The sequence below is a fragment of the Ascaphus truei genome, chromosome 3 (genome assembly GCF_040206685.1).
Source record: "Ascaphus truei isolate aAscTru1 chromosome 3, aAscTru1.hap1, whole genome shotgun sequence".
NCBI classification, from domain to species: Eukaryota; Metazoa; Chordata; class Amphibia; order Anura; family Ascaphidae; genus Ascaphus; species Ascaphus truei.
Window position 1 is genome coordinate 152,349,958 of NC_134485.1, and position 26,684 is coordinate 152,376,641.

Sequence of the window (26,684 nt, forward strand, 5' to 3'; positions counted from 1 at the left end):
GTTCCTACCCATAAGAGGGCAGTTCTGGCAAAAACGGAGTCTCAAACGGGGTACTGCGCATGCGCATGACGTCACGGACGTGCGACTAGGCAAAAGGTGTCGTCTGTAATGAATCATTCAGGTATATACACATATACACATATACACATATACACATATACACACATACACACATACACATATATACACACATACACACATATATACACACATACACACATACACATATATACACACATACACACATACACACATACACACATAGATAAAGCAATCCGCGAAATGATCGTTGGCATTGACGTACTGATGTCATCAGGGAGTGCCTGCATTGATTTCATGTTCACTATCCGTAGCCTCAGTTTGGCGCATTCGGTGTTTTTTACCTTCAAAAACCAAGCACCTCATCACTGAATTTGTGAGTGCCCGTTATACTGACAAAGGGCACTAAGAAGTTGAATATTTCTTTTATTTTTCACTTTATGTGCGCCTCCTTCTGGGGTGTTTCAGTTCCACTGGGGCTCCATGTCGGGTGGGGGTAAACGTGACTAGAGAGACACTGAATCAGTCATAAACAGACTGTTTCTCTGTCCAGTCACATAGACAGAAATCAACAGGAAGGTTTATTTTATTTTTTTCAAACAATTTTATTAGGCATTTAGGTAGATATGCAGTGACAGCATGCGATAGAGCCTAACATTTTCAATACCACAACTTTTTGGGGGAAAACAGGTAGACAACCGCAGTTGTCAGTAGAAGAGGGGGGAGTGCCTTCAGAGAGGGAAGGCAGAGGGGAGAGGGACTGGGAGGATGAGGGGGGGGGGGTAGAGAGGGGGGGTGGGGGACCCATCTGACTGTTGGGGGTATGGACTTGCAGGTAATCTCAGAGCACCCCTGCTGGAGGGGTCGGTCTCTGACGCGCTGGGATTGGTTGTCTGGCCCTATTGCTGGAGATCCATGGTTCCCAGATGTCCTCGTAGACAGGGAGTTTTTGTCTAACGATGGCGGTGAGCCTTTCCATGACCATCACCTCGTCGACTCTTTTTCTGATCGTTCCCAGTGCCGGCGTAGTTGTTTTCCTCCAGGAGGCCGCAATACAGCATCGAGCCGCGGTAAGAATGAAGGATATTAATTTCCTGACTGGCCGGACCATGTCCTTCAATGGTGCAGCCAGCAGGTAGGTTAGCCTCTCCAACATAGATCTGATGCCAGAGGGTAGATCTGGTTTAATCGTGCTGGGGTAAGATACCAGCCAAACATAATTTTATAAATGTTTTCCTTTATTGTAGTACATAGGGAGGTCTCCGAGGCTGTCTCCCAGATTTCTTCCCAAGTCTCTCTGTCTATATTTGTATTCAGGTCAGCTGCCCATTTGAGCATATAATCATGCTTTTTGGGGATCGAGGAGCGCTCTAGAGCCCCGTATATGTCTGAGATTAGACCTATCTGGTGGGTCTTTGTCTCGCAAAGAAGTTCAAACGACGTGAGAGTGGGGTATTCTGGGAGAGGGCATAATAAAGTTTCTGATTTGAAGGTATTTGAATGTGTCCAATTCTCTAATTTTATATTTGGTCCTTATTTCTTGGAAACTCAGAAGCCTCCCTAGGCTCAGAAGATCCGCAATCGCCTCTATACCCCTTGTGCTGTATTGATCGAACAGTTTAGATCCACATCTCGGGGGGAACTTTGGATTGTTAAAGATGGGGGTCAATTGGGAACTTTTGGTAGTAAGGCCATATTTGTATTTACATCGTAACCAGACGTCCCATGTGAAACGAGAGGCCTGTAGTTTAAGATTGTGTGTATGCCCCTCTCCTCTGTCCAGGCTCCAGAGGCAGGCTTGCAGAGAAGGCATTTTGGCACATTGAGTCTCTATCTCCACCCAACTACAACGTGTCGGGTCCGAATTCCACATTACTACCTGCTTGAGCTGTGCAGCTAAGTAATATCTGTGTAAGTCTGGTACCCCCAGTCCTCCCCTAGATCCTGCTGCCATCAAGACCGATCTGGCGACTTGGGGTCTTTTGCCCTGCCAAATAAAGTGGAATATTCTGTTTTGCATGTTTTTTAGATCAGCGCCCGGAACATGGGTCGGGAGTGTTTGAAAGAGGTATAACATTCTTGGGAGTATATTCATCTTAATGGAAATCATGCGACTGAACCACGATATCTGGTAACCTTCCCACTGATCTAGATCCTTTTTGATCTTGTCCCATAACCGCGGGTAGTTATCCCGGTATAAATCCCGATAGTGCCTTGACACATTAATTCCCAGATATTTAATGTATGAAGGGCACCATCTGTAGCTAAAATTGGTTTTGAGGAGATTGACTTCGGGATCTGGGAGACTAAGATTTAGAGCCTCTGATTTGTCGCTGTTTATCTTATATCCTGATACTCTACCAAACTCTGACAGTTCCCTCTGGAGGTTAGGGAGGGAAGTTAGAGGTTTAGTCAGAGTAAGAATGATGTCATCAGCGAATAGGGAGATTTTGTATTGTGCTTTATCGATCGGGATTCCCTGGATGTTCGGGTTCCGTCTTATTTTAGACGCCAGTGGTTCAATCGTGAGGGCGAAGAGAAGGGGAGATAGGGGGCATCCTTGTCGGGTGCCATTCTGGATTTGGAATCGTTCAGAGCCTCCGCCTGAGAGGCGTACCGAGGCAGAGGGATTCTGATAAAGTGCTTGAACACCCTTTAAGAACGAGTCTCTGAAGCCAAATTTAATCAGTGTCTGGTTTAGAAATAGCCAGTCAATCCTGTCAAACGCCTTCTCTGCGTCTAGGCTTAATAACATTGCCTTCGAGCCTGAAAGGTGGGCATGGTCTACTAAATTAATTATTTTACGTGTATTGTCTGAGGCCTGACGGCCCAGGACAAACCCGACCTGGTCCTTGTGTATTAATCTCGGGAGGATGGGATTAAGTCTGTTCGCCAAAATTTTACTATATAGTTTAAGGTCGTTGTTCAACAATGAAATTGGTCTATAACTGCCACATTGGGTGGGGTCCTTCCCGTCTTTAAGTATTATTGCCAGATTTGCGGACGACATTGTGGACGGGATAGGACTCCCTTCTAGAAATGAGTTGAACAAACTTAATAGATGTTTGGACAGGATGGGGAAGAATTTCTTGTAGTATGCATTTGTGAAGCCATCAGGGCCCGGCGCCTTGGAGATCTTTGAGGCTCTAACGGCCGTTTCTAATTCGTCTAGCGTAATTTTCACATTTAGATAAGTATTTTCTTCCTCTGTTAATGATGGAAGGTTGCAATCGGATAAGTAATCGGTGGCTAATGCCGTATCCGTCGCTCTAGAAGTAGCAGAGTGGGTCCTTAGGTTATATAATTTGGTGTAGAATTTGGTGAATTCCTCTGCTATTTTTTTTCCGTTATATTGGAGTTCACCCGAATTATTCCTGATCGCCGTGATTTGCGATCTTTTCTGTATTCCTCGTAACTTGCTAGCAAGAAGTCTATCGGCCTTGTTCCCTTTATCATAGTACCTCTGACCCGTCCATCTAAGAGCTTTTTCTACGCCTTCTAATTGGATGATTCTTAAATCGTTTCGAGCAGTTGTCAATTGTTTATAAATTCTCCGGGAGGGGTTATTTTTATGCTGCTGCTCTAAGTCGATTATTTTGTCTGTAAGCTCTTTAGTTAATTTGAGTTTAGTTTTCTTCCGGTGGGAGGCAATCGAGATAAGATTTCCTCGGATTGTCGCCTTATGGGCTTCCCACAGGCTTGCTGGAGAGGCTACGGAGCCTTTGTTTATTCTAAAGTATTCCTTAAGGGATTTTTTGAGTTCCATCACTGTCCCGGAGTGGTTCAGTAAGGAATCGTTTAGTTTCCAGCAATATGAGATAGTTTTCCCAAAGGGGATGGATAGGGTCATGGTGATAGGAGCGTGATCTGACCACGTAATTGGGCCGATATCTGAGTCTGTGGTGGCCTCTAGGACGTTCTTGGAAGCGAGAAAGTAGTCAATACGGGAGTAAGACTGGTGAGGCGCCGAGTAAAAGGTATAATCTCTTTTCCCCTGATGTTGTGTTCTCCAAATGTCTACCAGAGAAAAGTCCCCAATAATGTCCTTAAATTTTTTCCCCAGTCTTTGTGACTGAGTGGAGTGTTGTCGTCCTGGTTGGCTCGATTTGTCTTCTTTTGGGTTGAGAGCCATATTTAGATCCCCTGCAATGAGTATTGAGGATAGGTATTGTGGGTCAATTTCTTCCAGAACCTTTTTAAGAAATTCTGTCTGGTTCTCGTTTGGGGCGTATAGGTTAATAAGGGCGATTGTCGTGCCGGATAGTGAGCCATAGACTACAATAAATCTCCCCTCTGGATCTGCTTGAATTTTTGTTAAATTAAATGGAGTGCCCTGACGGAACAGAATGGCAACCCCTCTGCGTTTGCTGCTAAATGATGAGAAATAGCTCATTGGGAACGCGTGCTGAAATATTTTAGGCGGTTCTTGAGACGTGAAGTGCGTCTCCTGGAGGAAAACAACGTCTCCCCATGTTTTCTTTATCTCCTGGAGAGCCAGGCGTCGCTTTCTATTATTGTGGAGACCCTTCACGTTTAGGGAGACAATTTTTAGTACTTTTTGATGAGACATTGTTACCTCTCAGCTGAGACCGCGTGTGTTGTCACTGGGGTAGTGCTAGGGGGGTACAGCCAAAATGGGCAGAGGAGGGGGGGTTGGGAGGGGGGGCCGCTGGGACAGTGACAGCGGCTGAAAAAAGAAAGGAAAATTGACCCTAGTGGGGTCTAAAAGTGTTGGACCGGTCTTAGGTAAAGAACCGATTAGTGGGGTGTAAGACCCTTGGGGGCGGGTCCGAGAACGCTCTCCAGCGAAGGCGGGCCGGGTGGAGACCCTGAAGGTTCTGTGACTTCAACTGGCGTTACTAACACCGGGGTGGCCTAGTGGGTGAGATGACAGGCCAGCTGGGCCTTCGCTCTATCTATCAGTGTGTGGGCGGGATTGGGCAAGGGAGGGAGAGTTGGATCGGGGGGTGGAGGGTTGGGGATGATAGTAGCAGCTGTGGGGGTGATTGCCCAGGGGGACGGAGGGTGAGGGGGGCAAGGAGGAGGGGGGGGAGGTAGCGAGGGGGAGGTAGGGAGGGGAGGGAAGGGTAGGAAAAAGGGGGGGGGGGCAGGGAGTGGTGGAAGGGAGAGGAGGGAGGATAGAGGGGGGGGAGGGCAGATGGGGAGGGCTGAGAGGGGAGGATAGAGAGGGGATGGTGGGGAGGGGGGGTGGAAAGGGGTGGGTGTAGGGAGGAGGGTGGTGAGGGGTAGGTGGAGGGGGGGTGGTTGAGAGGGGAGGGGGGAGAGGAGGGGAGGGAGGTGTCGTCGCTGTGGGCTCCCAATTGGTGTAACCTATTGTGTGGCAATGTTTTCTGTATAATGTGTTTAGTAGCGAGTGTGGGGGGGGGGGGGGAGTATACGAGAAGGATCCCTGCTCGATTGGTGCGGGGGAGGGGGGGGGGGCTAGGGGTGGAGACAGGGGGGGGTAGGGAGTTGGTCGTGGAGGGGAAAAGGGTGGGGGGGGAGGAGGGGGAAGGTGGGAGAAGGGGGGTTGAGGCTTAGGCGGGTCATCAGAAGTCTTATCCGCAATCTACATAGGTTACAATCAACATCATATATGTTCATGCTCAGGGGAGCCGGGGTGGGGGTGGGTGGAGGGGAAGGGGGGGGTGGTGGGGGGTAATTGGGGGGGGGGAAGGGATAGGGGTGGGGGGGTGCAGGCTTAAACATTAAACCTTAAGCATTGTACATAATTTACATTTAACAGTTTAGACAGAATACATTTGCCGTAACACAGGTGTTGTGCGACCTCTTGTGGTAAACCTGGGTACAGCGCCTGTCAGGCCAATCTTCGTGAGCGTAGTTGGCCGAACTGACGCGGGGGTAAGTGGTCCAGCCCGGAGGGGGTATGGGGGGGGATAGGGGATGGGGGGGGGGATAGGGGATGGGGGGGGGATAGGGGATAGGGAGGGGGGGGATAGGGGATAGGGAGGGGGGGGATAGGGGATAGGGAAGGGGGGATAGGGAGGGGGGGGGGATAGGGAGGGGAGGGGATAGGGAGGGGGGGGGATAGGGGATAGGGAGGGAGGGGATAGGGAGGGGGGGGATAGGGGATAGGGAGGGGGGGGATAGGGAGGGAGGGGGGGGATAGGGGATAGGGAGGGAGGGGGGGGATAGGGGATAGGGAGGGGGGGGGATAGGGAGGGAGGGGGGGATAGGGGATAGGGAGGGGGGGGTTAGGGGATAGGGAGGGAGGGGATAGGGGATAGGGAGGGAGGGGATAGGGAGGGAGGGGGGGATAGGGAGGGAGGGGGGGGATAGGGAGGGGGGGGATAGGGAGGGAGGGGGGTATAGGGAGGGAGGGGGGGGATAGGGGATAGGGAGGGAGGGGGGGATAGGGAGGGAGGGGGGGGATAGGGGATAGGGAGGGAGGGGGGGATAGGGAGGGGGGGATAGGGAGGGAGGGGGGGATAGGGAGGGAGGGGGGGATAGGGAGGGAGGGGGGATAGGGAGGGAGGGGGGGATAGGGGATAGGGAGGGAGGGGGGGATAGGGGATAGGGAGGGGGGATAGGGAGGGGGGGATAGGGGATAGGGAGGGAGGGGGGGATAGGGGATAGGGAGGGGGGGATAGGGGATAGGGAGGGGGGATAGGGGATAGGGAGGGGGGGATAGGGGATAGGGAGGGAGGGGATAGGGAGGGAGGGGGGATAGGGAGGGAGGGGGGGGATAGGGAGGGGGGATAGGGGATAGGGAGGGGGGGATAGGGAGGGAGGGGGGGGATAGGGAGGGAGGGGGGGGATAGGGAGGGGGGATAGGGGATAGGGAGGGGGGGATAGGGAGGGAGGGGGGGGATAGGGGATAGGGAGGGGGGGATAGGGAGGGAGGGGGGGGATAGGGAGGGGAGGGAGGGGGGGGGATAGGGAGGGAGGGGGGGGGGATAGGGAGGGAGGGGGGATAGGGAGGGAGGGAGGGGGGATAGGGAGGGAGGGAGGGGGGATAGGGAGGGAGGGGGGGGGGGATAGGGAGGGAGGGGGGGGGGGATAGGGAGGGAGGGGGGGGGATAGGGAGGGAGGGGGGGGGATAGGGAGGGAGGGGGGGGATAGGGAGGGAGGGGGGGGGATAGGGAGGGAGGGGGGGATGGGGGGGGATAGGGAGGGAGGGGGGGGATAGGGGATAGGGAGGGGGGGGATAGGGGATAGGGGGGGGGGATAGGGGATAGGGAGGGATAGGGGATAGGGAGGGGGGGGATAGGGAGGGAGGGGGGGGATAGGGGATAGGGAGGGAGGGGGGGGGATAGGGAGGGGGAGGGGATAGGGAGGGAGGGGGGGATAGGGAGGGAGGGGGAGGGGATAGGGAGGGAGGGGGGGATAGGGAGGGAGGGGGAGGGGATAGGGAGGGAGGGGGGGGATAGGGAGGGGGGGATAGGGAGGGGGGGATAGGGAGGGGGGGATAGGGGATAGGGAGGGAGGGGGGGGATAGGGAGGGAGGGGGGGGATAGGGAGGGAGGGGGGGATAGGGGATAGGGAGGGAGGGGGGATGGGGATAGGGAGGGGGGGATAGGGAGGGAGGGGGGGGGATAGGGGATAGGGAGGGGGGGATAGGGGATAGGGAGGGGGGGGGATAGGGGATAGGGAGGGGAGGGGATAGGGAGGGGGGGGGATAGGGGATAGGGACGGGGGGATAGGGGATAGGGAGGGGGGGGGATAGGGGATAGGGAGGGGGGGGATAGGGGATAGGGAGGGGGGGATAGGGGATAGGGGATAGGGAGGGGGGGGGATAGGGGATAGGGAGGGGGGGGGATAGGGAGGGGGGGGGATAGGGGATAGGGAGGGGGGGATAGGGGATAGGGAGGGGGGGATAGGGAGGGAGGGGGGGGGGGGGATAGGGGATAGGGAGGGAGGGGGGGGGGATAGGGGATAGGGAGGGAGGGGGGGGGATAGGGAGGGAGGGAGGGGGGGGATAGGGAGGGAGGGGGGGATAGGGGATAGGGAGGGAGGGGGGGATAGGGGATACGGAGGGGGGGATAGGGAGGGAGGGGGGGGATAGGGAGGGGGGGAATAGGGGATAGGGAGGGGGGGGATAGGGAGGGAGGGGGGGATAGGGGATAGGGAGGGAGGGGGGGATAGGTGAAAGGGAGGGAGGGAGGGGGGGATAGGGAGGGAGGGAGGGGGGGGATAGGGGATAGGGAGGGAGGGGGGGATAGGGGATAGGGAGGGGGGGGATAGGGGATAGAGAGGGAGGGGGGGATAGGGGATAGGGAGGGAGGGGGGGGATAGGGAGGGAGGGGGGGGATAGGGAGGGAGGGGGGGATAGGGAGGGGGGGGTAGGGAGGGGGGGATGGGGGGATAGGGAGGGAGGGGGGGGATAGGGGATACGGAGGGGGGGGGGATAGGGAGGGAGGGGGGGGGGATAGGGAGGGAGGGAGGGGGGGGATAGGGAGGGAGGGGGGGATAGGGGATAGGGAGGGAGGGGGGGATAGGGGATACGGAGGGGGGGGGATAGGGAGGGAGGGGGGGATAGGGAGGGGGGGAATAGGGGATAGGGAGGGGGGGATAGGGAGGGAGGGGGGGATAGGGGATAGGGAGGGAGGGGGGGATAGGTGAAAGGGAGGGAGGGAGGGGGGGATAGGGAGGGAGGGAGGGGGGGGATAGGGGATAGGGAGGGGGGGATAGGGGATAGGGAGGGAGGGGGGGATAGGGGATAGGGAGGGGGGGGATAGGGGATAGAGAGGGAGGGGGGGATAGGGGATAGGGAGGGAGGGGGGGGGATAGGGAGGGAGGGGGGGGATAGGGAGGGAGGGGGGGATAGGGAGGGGGGGGTAGGGAGGGGGGGATGGGGGGATAGGGAGGGAGGGGGGGGATAGGGGATACGGAGGGGGGGGATAGGGAGGGAGGGGGGGGATAGGGGATAGGGAGGGGGGGAATAGGGGATAGGGAGGGGGGGATAGGGAGGGAGGGGGGGATAGGGGATAGGGAAGGAGGGATAGGTGAAAGGGAGGGAGGGAGGGGGGGATAGGGAGGGAGGGGGGGGATAGGGGATAGGGAGGGAGGGGGGGATAGGGAGGGAGGGGGGGATAGGGGATAGGGAGGGGGGGATAGGGGATAGAGAGGGAGGGGGGGATAGGGGATAGGGAGGGAGGGGGGGATAGGGAGGGAGGGGGGGATAGGGAGGGGGGGGTAGGGAGGGGGGGATGGGGGGATAGGGAGGGAGGGGGGGGGATAGGGAGGGAGTGGGGATAGGGGATAGGGAGGGAGGGGGGGGGGATAGGGAGGGAGGGGGGGGATAGGGGATAGGGAGGGAGGGGGGGGTGGGAGGGGGGGAATAGGGGATAGGGAGGGGGGGATAGGGGATAGGGAGGGAGGGGGGGATAGGGAGGGAGGGGGGGATGGGGGATAGGGAGGGAGGGGGGGGATAGGGAGGGAGGGGGATAGGGGAGAGGGAGGGGGGGATAGGGGAGAGGGAGGGGGGGATAGGGGATAGGGAGGGAGGGGGGGGATAGGGAGGGAGGGGGGGATAGGGAGGGAGGGGGGGGATAGGGAGGGGGGGATAGGGGATAGGGAGGGGGGGATAGGGAGGGAGGGGGGGGGATAGGGAGGGGGGGGATAGGGGATAGGGAGGGGGGGATAGGGGATAGGGAGGGGGGGGGATAGGGAGGGGGGGGGATAGGGGATAGGGAGGGTGGGATAGGGAGGGATGGGGGGGATAGGGAGGGGGGGCATAGGGAGGGAGGGGGGATAGGGAGGGGGGGGATAGGGAGGGGGGGAGGGAGGGGGGGGCAGGGATAGGGAGGGGGGGCAGGGATAGGGAGGCGGGGGCAGGGATAGAGAGGGGGGGGCAGGGATAGGGAGGGGGGGGCAGGGATAGGGAGGGGGGGGCAGGGATAGGGAGGGGGGGTAATGGGGCGAGGAGAAGGGGAGGGAGAGGGATGTGGGGGAGCGGGAGTATGGGGGTGGATACTAGGAGTGAACCGCTTGATTTTCAGAGGATATTTTGTTACCCTTAATGGCTAAGGGGTCGTGAGGCTTGCCCTTTCGTAGTTCGCTGGGCCCCTCTGTTGGTGTAGCATTTAGGCGGTCTGCCCCGATCACGGAGGCTCGATTTTGAGCGGCTACATCTTAGGTTATAACACTTTAACCTGTGGGGAACCTTTTACCATCGGTGGCATGGATTTGCATGGTGGCGGGGGGAGGGGTGGGTGAGGAAGGGGGTGGAGGGGGGGCCTGGGGTAATGGGGGAGGGGAGGAGAGGGGGGGGGAGAGGGGGAGGGGGGAGAGGGTAACATTGGACATTGAACCATAAACAGTGTATACATTTTCCATACAGTTAGGTAGGTGACCAATATTTACGGTAATATAGGGACAGTACGGCCTCCTGTGGCTAACTTGAGAGAAGCAGCAGTCAAAACCTATATTCCTGCAGCGATATAGCAGAGCTAAGGCAGAGGCGTACGGACCAGCTGGAGGGGGACGAAGGGGGGAGGGCAGGGGGGAAGTGGGGCAGATGTGGAAGAGGAGAGGATGTTGGAGGGAGGGGGTGGAAGGGCGGGGGGGAGGGAAATGGGGAGGAGGAGGGGGGGGTATTAGGATGAGGGCGAGGGGGGGCAGCAGGGAGGGAAGGGGGGGGAGGATGGGCGTAGATGTTCCTGGGTCGGGGAGCAGGGAGGGGAGGTGGGCGGGGGACAGGAGGAGGTGTTGGGGGGGTTGGGGGTGGAAGGGAGGGGGGGGGGTTGGGGGTAGATGGGAAGGGGGCGGGGGTACGGAGGTGGGGATAGGGAGAGGAGGTGTGGGGGGGGGGGGAAACCAACTCGATCGTTGAACCCAAAGCATTGTGCAGATGGAACATTCAGTGATGTAGACGCCAGGTAGTTACGGTAATACAAAGTTAGTGCAGTCTTTTGTGTCATATCAGGAAAATGTTATTTTCATGTCCTTATTCACCTGCAAATGTAGCAGGGCTGCAGCTGGGGTACGTGAACCCTCTCTTTGGGGGCGGGTTGGGATGGGGGGGGGGTTGAGAAGAAGGCAAGGGGGGAGGGGGGAAAGGTGGGATAAGTGTAGGGAGGGGGGGTGGGGGGGAGGGTTATGGGAGAGAGGGGAGGGGGGAAGAGTAGGAAAGGGGGGTAGGGTGTTAGGGGGGAGAGAGGACGAGGGGGGGGGGAAGGTATTGGGGAAGAGGGAAGGGATGGGGGTATTGATAGTAGGGGAGGGGGGTGGGTGAGGGGCAGGGGAAAAAGGGGGTGGGTCAGGGGGGGGGGGGGAGTAGTGAGGGGGCGAATAGGGGGATGCCCTTTGTGCTCTGTGTGGGCCCTTCTGGCTCGGGGGACATGAACGCTGGGACAGCGGAGGTCTACTGCCAAACTTGGGGCAATGGGGAATAGGTCAACCGGGAAGTACATGGGGGGAACAGTGCTACAGACCCTCTGTGGGCGCCTCTCCACTGGAAACGACCGGGATATCCTGTGCCGTCAGCCCCTCCGTAGAGGGGGGGGAGCGAACGATCCTTCGGGACCGTCGGGTGTTGGAGCGTTAGCGAGACCTCGCAAGCCCCCCTCGGCCGTGGGGGGGGTACCAGCACACCATCCGGGGGCCGGGCTGTTGCGGGGACTCATCTGGCGCTGTGCGCTCGGCGCCTCTGGTCGGGATCCATTAGCCGGAGCCACGTGATGCGGGGAGTGGTATCCGATGGCCGGAGACCGCGCGCGGTGATGACGTCTACTTCGTCTCGATCTCGATCAGGATACCTCGTGGTGCTCCGCAGCAGAATGAAGACTCCTCAGGCGCCATCTTGAATAATTCCGGTGCGCACGAGGTGGGCTCATCCCTTCGATCTCCTGCGATGCAGCGGATGGATCCTTCGAAGTGCCAGCGGGGATGGAGCCGGTCGCCTCCCTGGATGCTGATGGGAGTCACTGTTGTAAGGTCAGTGGTTTAGCCACGTTAGGCGCTTCTTTTGCAGAGGCGTGCGGTGGGGTCCCTCCAGGCGCCATTTTGAGTGGTGTTAGGGAAGAAGATGGAGTTCTCCCGGGAGGGCCTCCCTCTGTGCAGGGAGCACCCTTCATCTGTACCTGGACTGCCTCTGCTCCGCGATTCTTTCGGATGCTCTGACCGGGTGGTCCTCTCGTTCCCGGGGTCTGTTGCCAGACTTGTGAGCATGTTGGAAGGGTTCCCCGGGGAGGCCCAGGGTCTTAGCCAGAGGCTCCATTTCCTCGGGCTGTCTGATGGCGAGGAATTTTCCCTTGTGGGAGATGATCAGTTTAAAAGGGAAGCCCCATTTGTATTTAATTCCCTTTTCCCGAAGTAGTGTTAGGGGGCGCATCGCCTTCCGTCGGTCCACGGTGAGCTTAGAAAGGTCATTATAGACCTGTAGGGGCTCATTTTGGAACGTGATCGTGTCCTTTTCCCTGCAGGCTCCAATCAGTTTATCCTTAGTGGAGTAGCTGTGGAGGCGCACGATCACATCCCGCCTGCAGTTTGGGTCTTCGGACCGCGGGCCCAACGCCCTGTGTGCCCTGTCTATTTCGAGGTCCCGGGGGGTCGAGGTCAGGGGAGATAGTGAGGAAGAAATCCACAAGATAAGCCCTGAGCTGAGAGGGCAGTGTCGCCTCAGGGATACCGCGGATCCGCAGGTTCTGCTTGCGGTCCCGGTTCTCCTGGTCTTCCAGACCGTCACGGAGGGAGTGGATCTCATGGCCCAGGCGAATTATCTCGTCGTCGGCCTCAGATTGGGGATGAAGGGCCTCATCCAGCCTGGCTTCCAGGGTTGTGGTGCGCTCCTGTAGGCCCTGAATATCATGTTTTATTTCGGCCACCGCTTCTTTGATATTTGTCTCCAGTGATCTTTGGAGCTTAGCGTGGAGCTCCTCGAGGAACTCCTTCGTTATTCTCCCGTCTGGCGAGGGGGGAGTCTCAGCGGGGCTTGCCGGGCTAATGAGGCCTTGTGTGCCTGGTGCCTGGGCCTGGACCTGATGCCTGGGCGCCATCTTGTCGCCTGCCTCCCGCCTCAGCGGATTGTTTAGCGGGGGTGAAGTACTTGCCAACCCCTTGGGACTGTTGACTTTTCCCCCTGTTCGACATCCCTGTGGTTTTAGGGAGAGATTGTATGCTTTTTGTTTTTTTTCCGATCGGGTGAAGTGGCTTAAATTCAATGATTATACAGAGGGGTCTCCGGAGCTCTCCCTCTACCCGTCTGCCCTGGATGACGTCATCGGCACGCCCCCCCAACAGGAACGGTTTTTAACGACTGTCGACAAGAACGGCTTTTGATGATTGTCCACAGGGCCACTTGAAGGAAGATCTGCTAAGACACTTGGTCATTAACAGACTGTTCACCTGTCTAAATATATTATATATTGATGCTCTTTGATATGATATATATATATATATATATATATATATATTACTTACCAGCAATCCGATGACTCCTGATGATAGAGACACTGAGTTAGTCGCAAACAGACTACTCCTCTGTCCTAAAATCATCACAATAGGCATGGTGTTTCGTGACATCAATCTATAAAGACACCTGATCAGTCGTTATTAGACTGTTCTCCTGTCTAATATATATTCGGTATTTGCGTTCTCCGGCAGCTATATTAATGTGAATATTACTTACCTAAGGTCAGAACAGCTGCAGACTACCATCTGGATATAGAGAGACATTGAACCAGTACTAACAGACTGCCCCTGTGTCCTGTTGCGCAGTGATATATTAACAGGCATGGCTCTCTATTAGCTGTCTGCAGGATTACCCCAATTGAGGGCTGCAGAGACACCCAACTAGCCACTACCTGTATTAAACACACTGCGCAACTATGCTTATGGGCTAAGTAATATCGGTGTAAATTACTTACCAGCAGTCCAATGAACTGCACAAGAGAGATATTAAGCCAGTCATAAACAGACTGCTCTTCAGTCCAATTCATGTAGAAGTTTCATAACCCCTTAAATACTTTGGGGTGCTGTGAGTTCAGAGACTGTTCCGGCTTTATACCTTGGTAAAGCAAATATATTTGCTACCAAGACAATCATTGAGAACGCTAATTCTGTCCATGGAAACATACTTTGAATAGGTTATCTCACCATTCAGACAGACATAAGTGGACATATGTCTCACTGCATACAAGCACTTATGCTTTATCTGATTTATAGATGAATTTAAGATAAGCCTACCTATCACTTTCCAACCCATGTGACACATTATAGGAGTACCTTTGAAGCTACACACCCATTTTAATTTGCTAAGTTTATTAGGCACCATTGTTCTGTTTAGGTTTAGGTTCCATTTTATTGAGTATTTCTCATAATAAAGTTACGTTTTTAAGTCCTTATCACAATACTTTACCGATTCTGTTGAGCTACTACCCTGGCTATCTATCAATGTATACCACTTGGTCACCTATTAAGGTTTAGCTACTCCTTGGTGTTCTCTCATGATAGGGGATTCTTTTCTCTGGTACAGAAACAATGTATCCCAGTAATTTGTTTTCAGATTTTACATCTATTATGAGTATATTGTTTTTCTTGGTAAAAAATAAATATATATATTTTTTTTCTCTCAAATTTTCAGGTTGTATACATCTGCACATCTAGAGGTTCATAGATGTTCTTACTACGGGCATGTGCACTTTCCCCCCTGCTGGATAAGTGTATTGACCATTTCAATTGAATCTGCTAGTTGAAGTATTTGAAAGAAATATGGTAGAAAGGAAATTACATAGTTATATAGTAGATGAGGTTGAAAAAGACACGTCAATCAATTTCAACCTATGCTAAATTTAGACCACAAATACTTTATCCTATATTTTTATTTACAATATTTTCATCCAGAAGAAGGCCAATAAAAAACCCAGGTGAAACCTCCTCCAAGGATGTCTCATAAGGGGAAAAAATGTATTCCTTCCTGACCCCAATACTGGCAATCAGATTTTTCCCTGGATCAACATCCTTCCCATGTTTATATTGGGTATATCCATATATACCTTTCCTTTCTAAAAAATATGTCCGACTTTTTTTTTTTTTAACATATCTATTGTATCTGCCATCAACATCTCCATGGTTAATGAATTTTACATTTTAACTGTCCTTACTGTAAAGAACCTGAACCTGCTGATACTGAGCTGGAACTGCTTTTGACATCAGCAATAGTTTCTCCAGTCGCCTTTATGACAGTGTAAAGGAGTCTTTGATAATGCAGACACACACACCGGGGCGTGGCACCAAAATAATTACAACAAACAGAGCCATTGCATCCGAGGACTAGCCCACTTCCTCGTTTGTCCCGTACTTAAATCCAGGAAGTGGCTTCTTCTTGGCATTTCAACTTTTTTGCAATTCCATGTGCCTGTTACTTGGCCATGACCCTGTTTGCCAGTTCCTGTCCCTGTTTAGTAACATGTCTGTTCTGCTGTTTAACTGGGATTGCTTGTATCTACCCTAATTAAACCCTGTTTTTCTATAATTTCCCTATCTGAGTTCTGTTATTATAGGTCTTCTCAGATACATACATATATACTGTATATATACATATAGACACACATTTTCATTGTGTGAGTCACCGTTTAGGGATGAATAATCTACACAATACAATAACTAAAGCCCGAATTCTTAACCCATTTACTTACAAAAAAAGCAGCCTTTATGATTGTCTCGGGGGACCAGTACTTTTGTTCACCTTTACCTTCCGAGATCATTTACACCAGACAGGACAAAAAAGTTGAATAAATGGGTTTATTCTGGCAAGGCCAGCAGACATACAAAAATGTACAAAAACAGGGAAATACATACCAACTGGGAGTCTGGGGAGAGACACCAGCCTCAACTAGGTGCAGGGCGCCTGCTTCAGTAGGCTTACCCTGTCAGCTCCACGTCCAAGAAACACACTGTACTCCTTTTCAGGAGAGCCACCATGCTCTCTCTGCTAGTTGGAGCTATGGCCAATTCTGAGAATTTAGCCGCAAGAACTTGCTCCCAGTGCTTATCCTCCGCTTGGCCAGGCTGCTCCGGCACTTCACTGCCGAACACCCGGCGGTCGCGTCACTGGAGCAAGTAGAATCATTCCTCAGAACTTGGCCGTGTCCTGAGAACTTGTCCTCAGCTAGGCGAGGCTTCTCTGGCACCGCAATGTTGAGTGCTTTGCTATTTGGAGCAAAGAACCTTTTTAAAAGCCCGCCAGTGCTTCACCGGACCAAGTCTCAAGATTCTGTCTGGTTCTATCCTCGCTGGCTACCTTTAACATGGAGCACGGAGCGGTGACCAATCAGAACATGGGTTTACACACAGCAGCCAATCATGAGCCGGCGGCTTATCTGGCTGTAACCAATCATAGGAGGGGGCGTGCTTGGATCAGGTTGCCAGCAAAGCGGGAAATAGTGCCTACAAGCTCCATCTCTGCAACAACTTTCCCTGGCCAGCCCATTGCCACCTGCTGGGTAGCCTCCACAGAGTCTGGATACAACAAAGGGTCTCACCCGTTGTGAGCCCATCTGCAGACCTGTTCCTCCGCCCATTCCTTGCCTGCCAGATGGCCCAACATCTAGCCTTTCCTTCCCTTTGATCTGTCGTCGCCATGCAGGCACCTTGGCTAATCTTATTACCGGGGCTGCCTACATAGAGATTGATTACACATACCACTGTAATGCATTTTAATACAGAATGAGAACTTGGGCTCTAAAACTTTGACTGAAAATGTTTTACCTAGGAGAAAGACCGGACGGGGCACGTTACACTCGCGTAGCCGCAAAACAAGTATGATTTACGGGTACAATTACAGTAATACCGGTAGAACCGCAACACTTAAAACACATTTAACCCATTTGGCCCCCCAATATCCCCCCTTAAACTTATGTTCCTGAAGTCCCTTATTTCCCATAAGGGGGCCAAACACCCCAATGTATCTGAATTAGACGGACCAAATTACCCCATTCCCCCCCCCCCCTTGTTTTGAGCCTACACGGCGGCTAGGGAAACATGGTTATCAGGGGATACAGTTCATACACTTTACCGGGCCTACATAGATAGCCCATTACAAACGGTTTTAGGGGCAGCCAGCCGGGCTTCACCTTTATTATGTGAGACTGGCTACCCCTACTGTGGTAATGATTCCTTCTTCCCTGTATGCTAGGTGCCTCTGGTGGGCTTTAGAGGAGCCTCATACCCTCGGAAACATTGTGTTAGCACCACCTAATTTTAAATATTTTCACACATTTACCCTATACCTCCACGTGTGTGTATTCTCTACTACAGACAAATTTTATCGCCTGTAATGGCCTATAGGGACACTTGGGGGCCAGGGACACATTAGGGAGGGGGCCAGGGACACTTGGGTGGGTGGTAGGGAGGGGGCCAGGGACACTTGGGTGGGTGGGAGGGAGGGGGCCAGGGACACTTGGGTGGGTGGGAGGGAGGGGGCCAGGGACACATTAGGGAGGGGGCCAGGGACACTTGGGTGGGAGGGAGGGGGCCAGGGACACTTGGGTGGGTGGGAGGGAGGGGGCCAGGGACACTTGGGTGGGTGGGAGGGAGGGGGCCAGGGACACTTGGGTGGGTGGGAGTTAGGGGGCCAGGGACACTTGGGTGGGTGGGAGGGAGGGGGCCAGGGACACTTGGCTGGGTGGGAGGGAGGGAGCCAGGGACACGGGTGGGAGGGAGGGGGCCAGGGACACTTGGGTGGGTGGGAGGAAAGGGGCCAGGGACACTTAGGGGGCCAGGGACACTTTAGGGGGCCAGGGACACTTGGGTGGGAGGCAGTGACTGGGTGGGGTGACTTACCTTGCCGCCGGACGCTTTCCCCTGCTGCCCCCGATATCCCCTGCTGCCCGGGACGGGAGGTGGGCTTGGGAGCACGGGAGGTGGGCTCGGGAGGGCGTGCCACGGGAGGTGAGCTCGGGAAGCTGGCCGCGGGGGGAAGTGGGCCGCAGTAGGAGCTTGTACTTCCACCCTCCCCCATGTAACGTGCGGGCCGCAGAGGAGCTGGTACTTCCTCCTCCGTCCCACGTTGGGAGCAGGGGGGAGGAAGGGAGCGGGCCCTGCTTGGCCTGCGCAAGCGCGCGGGACCGCGGGGGGAATCGCCGCCATTGTTTTTTAACTTGGACGGGGGAGACCGTGCGGCCAGCCTCGCTGCGACCCGGCAATTTTGGTGCCGTGGCCCGGTGCCGGGTCGCGACCCACCATTTGGGAAACGCTGCTCTACTATATGCCAATAAACTTTTTTTTTTTGTTTTGGCACTTTAGGCTACTAGCTTGGGTTTATATTTTGTCCCACCTATTGTTGTCCCCATAGAGTGCAATTGTGGATTTCTTCTCTAGCCAGGATTCTTATCCTGACTAGTTTTCTGTGCTCTTCTACAACATGTCCTGATTGTTCACTCAAATGATCATGTAAATCTTTCTTACTGACCATCTTTCAGATCTTCAATGTAAGAAATGTGTCAAAGAAGAAGAATCTCATTATAAACCATGATATTTTTGCTTTGATACATTTGGTGCAGTTTACTGCTCATGGTTTTCTCACTTTTGCAGCCAGGGAGATCAGTCCTAATGGCTTTCACACTTTAGTGACTGAACCCCATAGCCATTGTATGTAAAGTACCACTAGTTGGACGTTGTGTAGCACCATGTTGGAAACCACTTTACTAAAATAAGTTGAAGCCTACGGAATAAAATATTTAGTACAAAAAAATGGAATAATACTAATAAAAATGTACCTTCAAATCAATTTCCACTTAATAGTGAATGCTCTTAGGTTTTTTTTTTTTTTTTTTAAAGAAAACATACCTATTTATTCTCTTGTTAAATGTAAACCTGTGCCTGTTTTATTACTGTAGATCCTCCAGATCAGTTGACCTATAAAATGGCCGAAAATGGCACTGATTGTGAACAGAGGCGTGTTGGAATGACTAAAGAACAACACAATGGAAGCTTTCCAGGTAAGCAAATAGATACATTTCCCTCTTTTTAGATAAGCCATAAATTTCTATAGCAATATTTTTTATTTTTCCTTTTCAAATTACTTGAACTTTCCTATGTTAATTCAAATCTCCTAATCGCACTCTGAATTATCAAATTATTCACTTTGAATAAATATTGATGTAAAAACATGTTTTTGAAAACGCTGCAATTGGGATTTTCGAAGAACTATTTTATAAGACACTACTTTCACATTTGAGCTTTAGCCTAACTAGATCCTAAAAAACTGTATATTCTGTTTGTTTCCCCCATTGTAATTATTAAGCTTTTAAACATCTAAAATGATGAAACAACTATAAAAGCCAGTATTTAACAGACTCACCATACATATGACCATGAATATGTGAACCCTGAATTCATTCATTTCAAACTCCTCACTCTACTTGGCTACTGCACTGATCATTACATGAATAGTGGGTAGTAATTCACCAACTGATTTTGAAAGGGCATGGTGTGCAGTATGGACCTTGAGCTATACTTATTGAAGTGGGTTTCAAATTAAGTTGTAGAAGAGGTGAACAGCTCACACTTGATGTGAGCTGAAATTAGTCTGTCAAAATACTAGACTGTAGTTCGTTTAGAATTCTGATGTATCTGCTTTCAGTCTTACCAACAGGAAGTGAAAATTAAACTAGACTAAAACATATACTAAAGCGCTCAACCTATTAAACTAACTTAACAATCAACTAGTGATATATAAGTGCTCTAAATGTTAAATCCTCTTTCAAGAAAGAACAATATATGGAAAAAGAATCCTGCAGACTAATTGTTAGGCCTCGGTCCCGCTGCGCTCGTTGGCGCGGGCGGCAATGTAGCGAGTTCCCCACCAGCAGGGGAATCCTCGCGAGCCGGTCCCGGTCCCCACTGGCTGCACAGCTGACTACACGCTGTGGCGCGTCAGCCGCTGGAGACACCAGAGAATGGTGTTTCCTAGCGTTGACGCGTGACGTGTGTGGCTGTGAGCCAATGGGGAGGGGAGGCTTCAGGAGGAGGAGAGGCTTCGGGGAGCGGGGAGGAGTGTGGCGTGAAAGCAGGTGAGTGCCTGTCTGTGTGTGTGTCCCTGTCTGTGTGTATGTGTGTGCCCGAGTGCGTGAGTGCCTGCCTCTGTCTGTCTGTGTGTGTGTGTGTGTGTGTGTGTGTGTGTGTGTGTGTGTGTGTGTGTATGAGTGCGTGAGTGCCTGCCTGTGTGTGCGCGCGTGTGTGTATGAGTGCGTGAGTGCCCGCCTGTGTGTGCGCGCATGAGTGCGTGAGTGCCTGCCTGTGTGTGTGTGTGCGCGTGTGTGTGTATGAATGAGTGCCTGCGTGTGTGTGTTTAAACTTACCTTTCCAGCTCCAGCCCGAGTCCGTGGAGGGAGGGGGGAGGAGAGTAGCGGGTCTCTCCGCTCAAGCCACGCCCCCCCTCCCTGTCAAACCGCCCACCCCCCGCCCACCTCCCGCTCCCGCTCCCTACAGACCGCATATCGCGGTCTGTGTATCTCAGCGCACCGCCTGTCAGCAGTGCGGGTGCGCTGACTCTGGGAGCGGGGCCTTAGCCTTAGACTGAGGAAGCGGCGGCTGCCTAAGGATGAGAGTACACAAACCTATCCACAAGGAATGCAAAACAATGGTATACAGACAATAACAGAACAAACAATGAACAAGAAAGTCCTTGGCGCACTATCTGGTAAATAACCTGACAGTAATGAAGTCCAAATGTCCTTGATGATAGGGATAATAAATCCGAAATCCAATCACACTTGAGGTCCTTGGAGGTAGTTGAATCAAATCTGTGATAATATAGAAAACAGAACAACCATTGCGCAGTACTTCTGGTCAAACATCAACTCCCCCACCGTTGCCAGCTACTTACTTAAAAATAGATTAAAAGGGCCTCAAAAGGTATCTTTCACTTCTTTCCCCGTTGTCTAATCTCAGCTCAGTTGCCAGGCGAAATGCCTCCTCAGCTCAGATATAAGCCTCTCACCAGCACAATACCGGAAAGTAAGGAGATATGGCCAATGGTATGATACCGTAACAATTTAATACAATAAAATTACAAGACTATACAACAGTGCACTCACATGTCCATAGTCCCTATGTGTATGATACAACGTGCCGTCCGCTTGCGTGGCAGGATACCGGGATGCTGCAGATGGAGGTGAGATTTGGCTTGTATCCCCGCTTCGTGGCCGCGACTCGGAGCGCCTCGTCTCCCTCTGATGACGTCACTGCCCGAGCACCCCTTCTCCTCCCCGCATGCGTGAACGTCGTACCGCTACTACAAAGACTCCACCCTATGCGCGTTTCGTGACTGCTGACGTCACTTCTTCAGGGGTAATGGAGTGTAGGAGGCAATGAGTGCTATTTAAACCCATTGAGATGTATACGCAAGGCTCCCATTGGTTGATTGCCTAACTGGAAACCCCTGCTCGTTGTTTTTCGTCACATACAATCAGTGCATGCTCAATACAAATCCTTAATACATGCTAGAAATCCTCCCCAGGGAGGTCAGTACGCCGCACAGCCGTGGAATAAAAGCTTCAGGAAAGGCTGATCAGTGTGGCATGAAACTTTAATAGAACATAGTGCAAACGGATCCTCTTGACGCGTTTCAGCCCGTCAGGCCTTTGTCAAAAGAGTCTTTTGATTTGTATTGAGCATGCACTGATTGTATGTGACGAAAAACAACGAGCAGGGGTTTCCAGTTAGGCAATCAACCAATGGGAGCCTTGCGTATACATCTCAATGGGTTTAAATAGCACTCATTGCCTCCTACACTCCATTACCCCTGAAGAAGTGACGTCAGCAGTCACGAAACGCGCGTAGGGTGGAGTCTTTGTAGTAGCGGTACGACGTTCAGGCATGCGGAGATGAGAAGGGGTGCTTGGGCAGTGACGTCATCAGAGTTAGACGCGGCGCTCCGAGTCGCGGCCACGAAGCGGGGATACAAGCCAAATCTCACCTCCATCTGCAGCATCCCGGTATCCTGCCACGCAAGCGGACGGCACGTTGTATCATACACATAGGGACTATGGACATGTGAGTGCACTGTTGTATAGTCTTGTAATTTTATTGTATTAAATTGTTACGGTATCATACCATTGGCCATATCTCCTTACTGTCCGGTTTTGTGCTGGTGAGAGGCTTATATCTGAGCGGAGGAGGCATTTCGCCTGGCAACCAAGCTGAGATCAGACAACGGGGAAAGAAGTGAAAGATACCTTTTGAGGCCCTTTTAATCTATTTTTAAGTAAGTAGCTGGCAACGGTGGGGGAGATGATGTTTGACCAGAAGTACTGCGCAATGGTTGTTCTGTTTTCTATATTATCACAGATTTGATTCAACTACCTCCAAGGACCTCAAGTGTGATTGGATTTCGGATTTATTATCCCTATCATCAAGGACATTTGGACTTCATTACTGTCAGGTTATTTACCAGATTTCTTGTTCATTGTTTGTTCTGTTATTGTCTGCTTACCAACAGGAAACTTAGTCGCTTCTTTTAGGCTGCGCTTATAGTGCCTTGCGACGACGTCACTCCGAAACAAATACATGGACTCCGTCGCAAGCGGTTATAGTAAGCGCGACCAAAAAAATTTAAGCCGGGTAAATTAGATTTTTTTTAGAGACAGTCACCACATGTGACTGTCTCTAAACCAATGAAATTGCGCGGCCCGCCCCTTTTAGTGACGTCACTGGCCTTGTCGCCAGCGACGTCGTTAAAAAATCAAATTGCAACTTTCGCTAGTGGTGACGGGTGACGTCCTCGGTCGCGTCACCGTCGCCAGCACTATAAGCGCGGCCTTAGTGATGCTCAGTTTATGGTAGACACTAGTTTACTGTTGGCTGAAATACTAATGGTCTGTGTACTATAGTCTTCCAGCTTCAAAACTGGGGCATACAATAATGCAGCGGTGCGCAAACTGTGGGGCGCGACCCCCAGGGGGGGCGCGACACTGCCGACGGGGGGCGCGGGGTTTACAGAGGCCCCGCGCGCTTCCCGAAGGCACTTAAATTAAGTGCCGGGGGAGCTGCAGGGCCTCTGTAAACCTTACTTACCGTGGCTTCGGCGGCTTCCTCCCTGCGTCGCCATGGCAACGCGGCGTCAAAATGACGCTGCGAGGTCATGTGACGTCACGTTGCTATGGCAACGTGACGTCATTACGCCGGAGCGCGGGTAAGTTGGGGTTGGGGGGGGCGCGGGAATGAGGGGACAGCCGGCAGGGGGGCGCAGGGAAAAAAGTTTGCGCCCCCCCTGCAATAATGAGTGCAATATAAATTGTCCAGATTTATCAATGGAAAATCTCCAATTCCTTTTCCCTGATAAATGTTTTTTTTTTTTTTTTGCACTAATTTTGCAGCCGCAAGACTTAAGAAAATAGACACCTGTGTTTCAGACATATATATTTATAAAAAATTTTAACCAGGAAGTAATACATTGAGAGTTTACTCTCGTTTCCAAGTATGTCCTGGGCACAGAGTTATAAAAAAATACATGGTTACATTAAAAGAACAGGGTTATACAGTCAAATCACGGACAGATCGAGTTGGAAAACTGGGTACAGGGGATAAAGGAATTTGTGAGTTTCAGATTGAGATAGAGCAGCTTTAACATCAGCAAACGGCTCACACCCTTTGGCTGCCCTTCGGCTGTGTGCCTTTGGGGCAACGCAGATGTACACTGGGGTGGGTGGTTGAGATGCAATGCAGCTGTGAACAAAAGCTCTTTGTGTCCTCATGGCTCGTTAACATTCCAGTGGGTGGGGTTGACGTTCCACAAAGAACAAGCAAATGTTAACCCTTAGCACACTGGTCCTTTGCAGAGGGGTGCAGTTCTTGGGGAGCCCCATCAGGCTGTTCGTGATTCTTGAACCACGATGTGAATACGTAAGACTGCATTTCTTGCGCTTGCATGCAAAGGACAATTTATTTCGTTCCTTTATCCCAGTAAGTGTTGTTTTAAGTTGCTTTTGCAGTATGTTTTGTGTCATTGTCCATCTGTAAAGTGAAGCGCCGTCCAATCAACTTCGATGAATTTGGCTGAATCTGAGCAGACAATATATCCCTATATACTTCAGAATTCATCCGGCTGCTTCTGTCTTCTGTCACATCATCAATAAACACTAGTGACCCTGTGCCATTGGAAGCCATGCATGCCCATGCCATCACACTGCCTCCACGTGTTTTACAGATTATGTGGTATGCTTCAGATCATGAGCCGTTCCAAGCCTTCTCCATACTTTTTTCTTCCCATCATTCTGGTACAGGTTGATCTTCGTTTCATCTGTTAAAAGAATGCTGTTCCAGAACTCGGCTGGCTGTTTTAGATATTGTTTGGCAAAGTCTAATCTGGCCTTTCTATTCTTGAGGCTTTTGAATGGTTTGCACCTTGTGGTGAACCCTCTGTATTTGCTCTCGTGAAGTCTTCCATCGTGACAGGCTTTTAAATAACTGGATTATTATTTATTTATTAGTTATTTAAAAGCCTGTCACGATGGACACCAACTTTATCAACACATTTATATTTCTGGGTACTCGATTGAACAGAACAAGTTACAAAATAAATTGTGATTTATTTCCTTAATAGACAAACACACGATATCTGCAGAATACACTTAAAACAACACTTTCTTGGATAAAGGAACGAAATAAATTGTCCTTTGCATGCAAGCGTAAGAAATGCAATCTTGGTTTAAAGGTCCCGTGGCTAGATCGCAACTTGCCGACCTAATAACTCAGCCACCTCAAAGAATTTCTTGGAGAGACGTTTAGAATTCGTTCGTGAGTCACCAGGGCTAACGAATTCCGAAGTTTGGGGTAAATCCTTAGTTACGTTGTTATTAACCCCTTCTCTCCGGGACCGGCTGCCGCTGTGCTGGAAAAAAGTCTTGCGTATTCACATCATGGTTCAAGAATCACGAACACCCCGGGGATAGCTCGGTAGGCACATATCTTCTGAGATGTAACTGGCACAGTCCTGGTAACTTGATATAAACTTGATAAAAAAAAAATTAACTTTCATACCACCAAATAACTTTATTATTATTTGAATTATCGTAATTGTGCGATACATCAATCGAGTAAAAACACAGAAGCCCTTTTTATTTATAAAATATTTTACCTGGAAAGATACATTGAGATATACCAGATACATGGTTCAAAAGTCGAGGAAAAGATACACTCGTATCCATCACAAGTTATACATGATACCGTATGAATTACTGGCCTACATGTAAATAAAATGTAATGCTCTCAACAATAAACATATACAGTTAGGTCCGGAAATAATTGGACACTGACACAATTTTCATAATTTTGGCTCTGTACGCCACCACAATGGATTTGAAATGAAACAACCGAGATGCAATAGAAGTGCAGACTTTAAGCTTTAATTCAAGGGGTTGAACAAAAATATCGTATGAAATGTTTAGGAATTGCAACCATTTTCATAAACAGTCACCTTATTTCAGGGGCTCAAATGTAATTGGACAAATTAACACAATCATAAATAAAATGTTCATTTTTAATACTTTGTCGAGAATCCTTTGCAGGCAATGTCTGCTTGAAGTCTGGAATGCATGGACATCACCAAACGCTGGGTTTCCACCTTTGTGATGCTTTGCCAGGCCTTTACTACAGATGTCTTCAGTTGTTGTTTGTTCGTGGGTCTTTCTGCCTTAAGTTTTGTCTTCAGTAAGTGAAATGCATGCTCGATCGGGTTGAGATCAGGTGATTGACTCGGCCATTGCAGAATATTCCACTTCTTTGCCTTAAAAAACTCCTGGGTTGCTTTTGCAGTATGTTTTGTGTCATTGTCCATCTGTAAAGTGAAGCGCCGTCCAATCAACTTCGATGAATTTGGCTGAATCTGAGCAGACAATATATCCCTATATACTTCAGAATTCATCCGGCTGCTTCTGTCTTCTGTCACATCATCAATAAACACTAGTGACCCAGTGCCATTGGAAGCCATGCATGCCCATGCCATCACACTGCCTCCACGTGTTTTACAGATTATGTGGTATGCTTCAGATCATGAGCCGTTCCAAGCCTTCTCCATACTTTTTTCTTCCCATCATTCTGGTACAGGTTGATCTTCGTTTCATCTGTCAAAAGAATGCTGTTCCAGAACTCGGCTGGCTGTTTTAGATATTGTTTGGCAAAGTCTAATCTGGCCTTTCTATTCTTGAGGCTTTTGAATGGTTTGCACCTTGTGGTGAACCCTCTGTATTTGCTCTCGTGAAGTCTTCTCTTTATGGTAGACTTGGATAATGATATGCCTACCTCCTGGAGAGTGTTCTTCACTTGGCTGGATGTTGTGAAGGGGTTTTTCTTTACCATGGAAAGGATCCTATGATCATCCACCACTGTTGTCTTTTTTTTCTCAGAATGTACCAAACTATTGATTTGGCCACTCCTAATGTACCTGCTATCTCTCTGATGGATTTTCTTTTTTTTCCGCAGCCTAAGGATGCCCTGTTTCACTTGCATTGAGTGCTCCTTTGACCGCATGTTGTGGGTTCACAGCAACAGTTTCCAAATGCGAATGCCACACCTGGAATCAACTCCAGACCTTTTACTTGCTTAATTGATGATGAAATAACAAAGGAATAGCCCACACCTGTCCATGAAACAGCTTTTGAGTCAATTGTCCAATTACTTTTGGTCCCTTGAAAAAGAGGGGGCTACATATTAAAGAGATGTAATTCCTAAACCCTTCCTCC

General features: G+C 51.3%; 1 protein-coding gene across 5 annotated transcripts in view; it reads left to right on the forward strand.

Annotated features, from left to right (window-relative positions):
• The window catches only part of VMP1 (vacuole membrane protein 1), a 479,796-nt gene that overhangs the window by 1,423 nt on the left and 451,689 nt on the right, over positions 1-26,684 (forward strand). For all 5 annotated transcript variants that reach the window (XM_075589658.1, XM_075589660.1, XM_075589661.1 and 2 more), the window contains exon 2: positions 18,840-18,941. In XM_075589658.1, coding sequence (XP_075445773.1) covers positions 18,866-18,941 — 76 coding nt within the window. In that variant the 5' untranslated portion in view covers positions 18,840-18,865. The remainder of the gene's footprint in view (positions 1-18,839; positions 18,942-26,684) is intronic.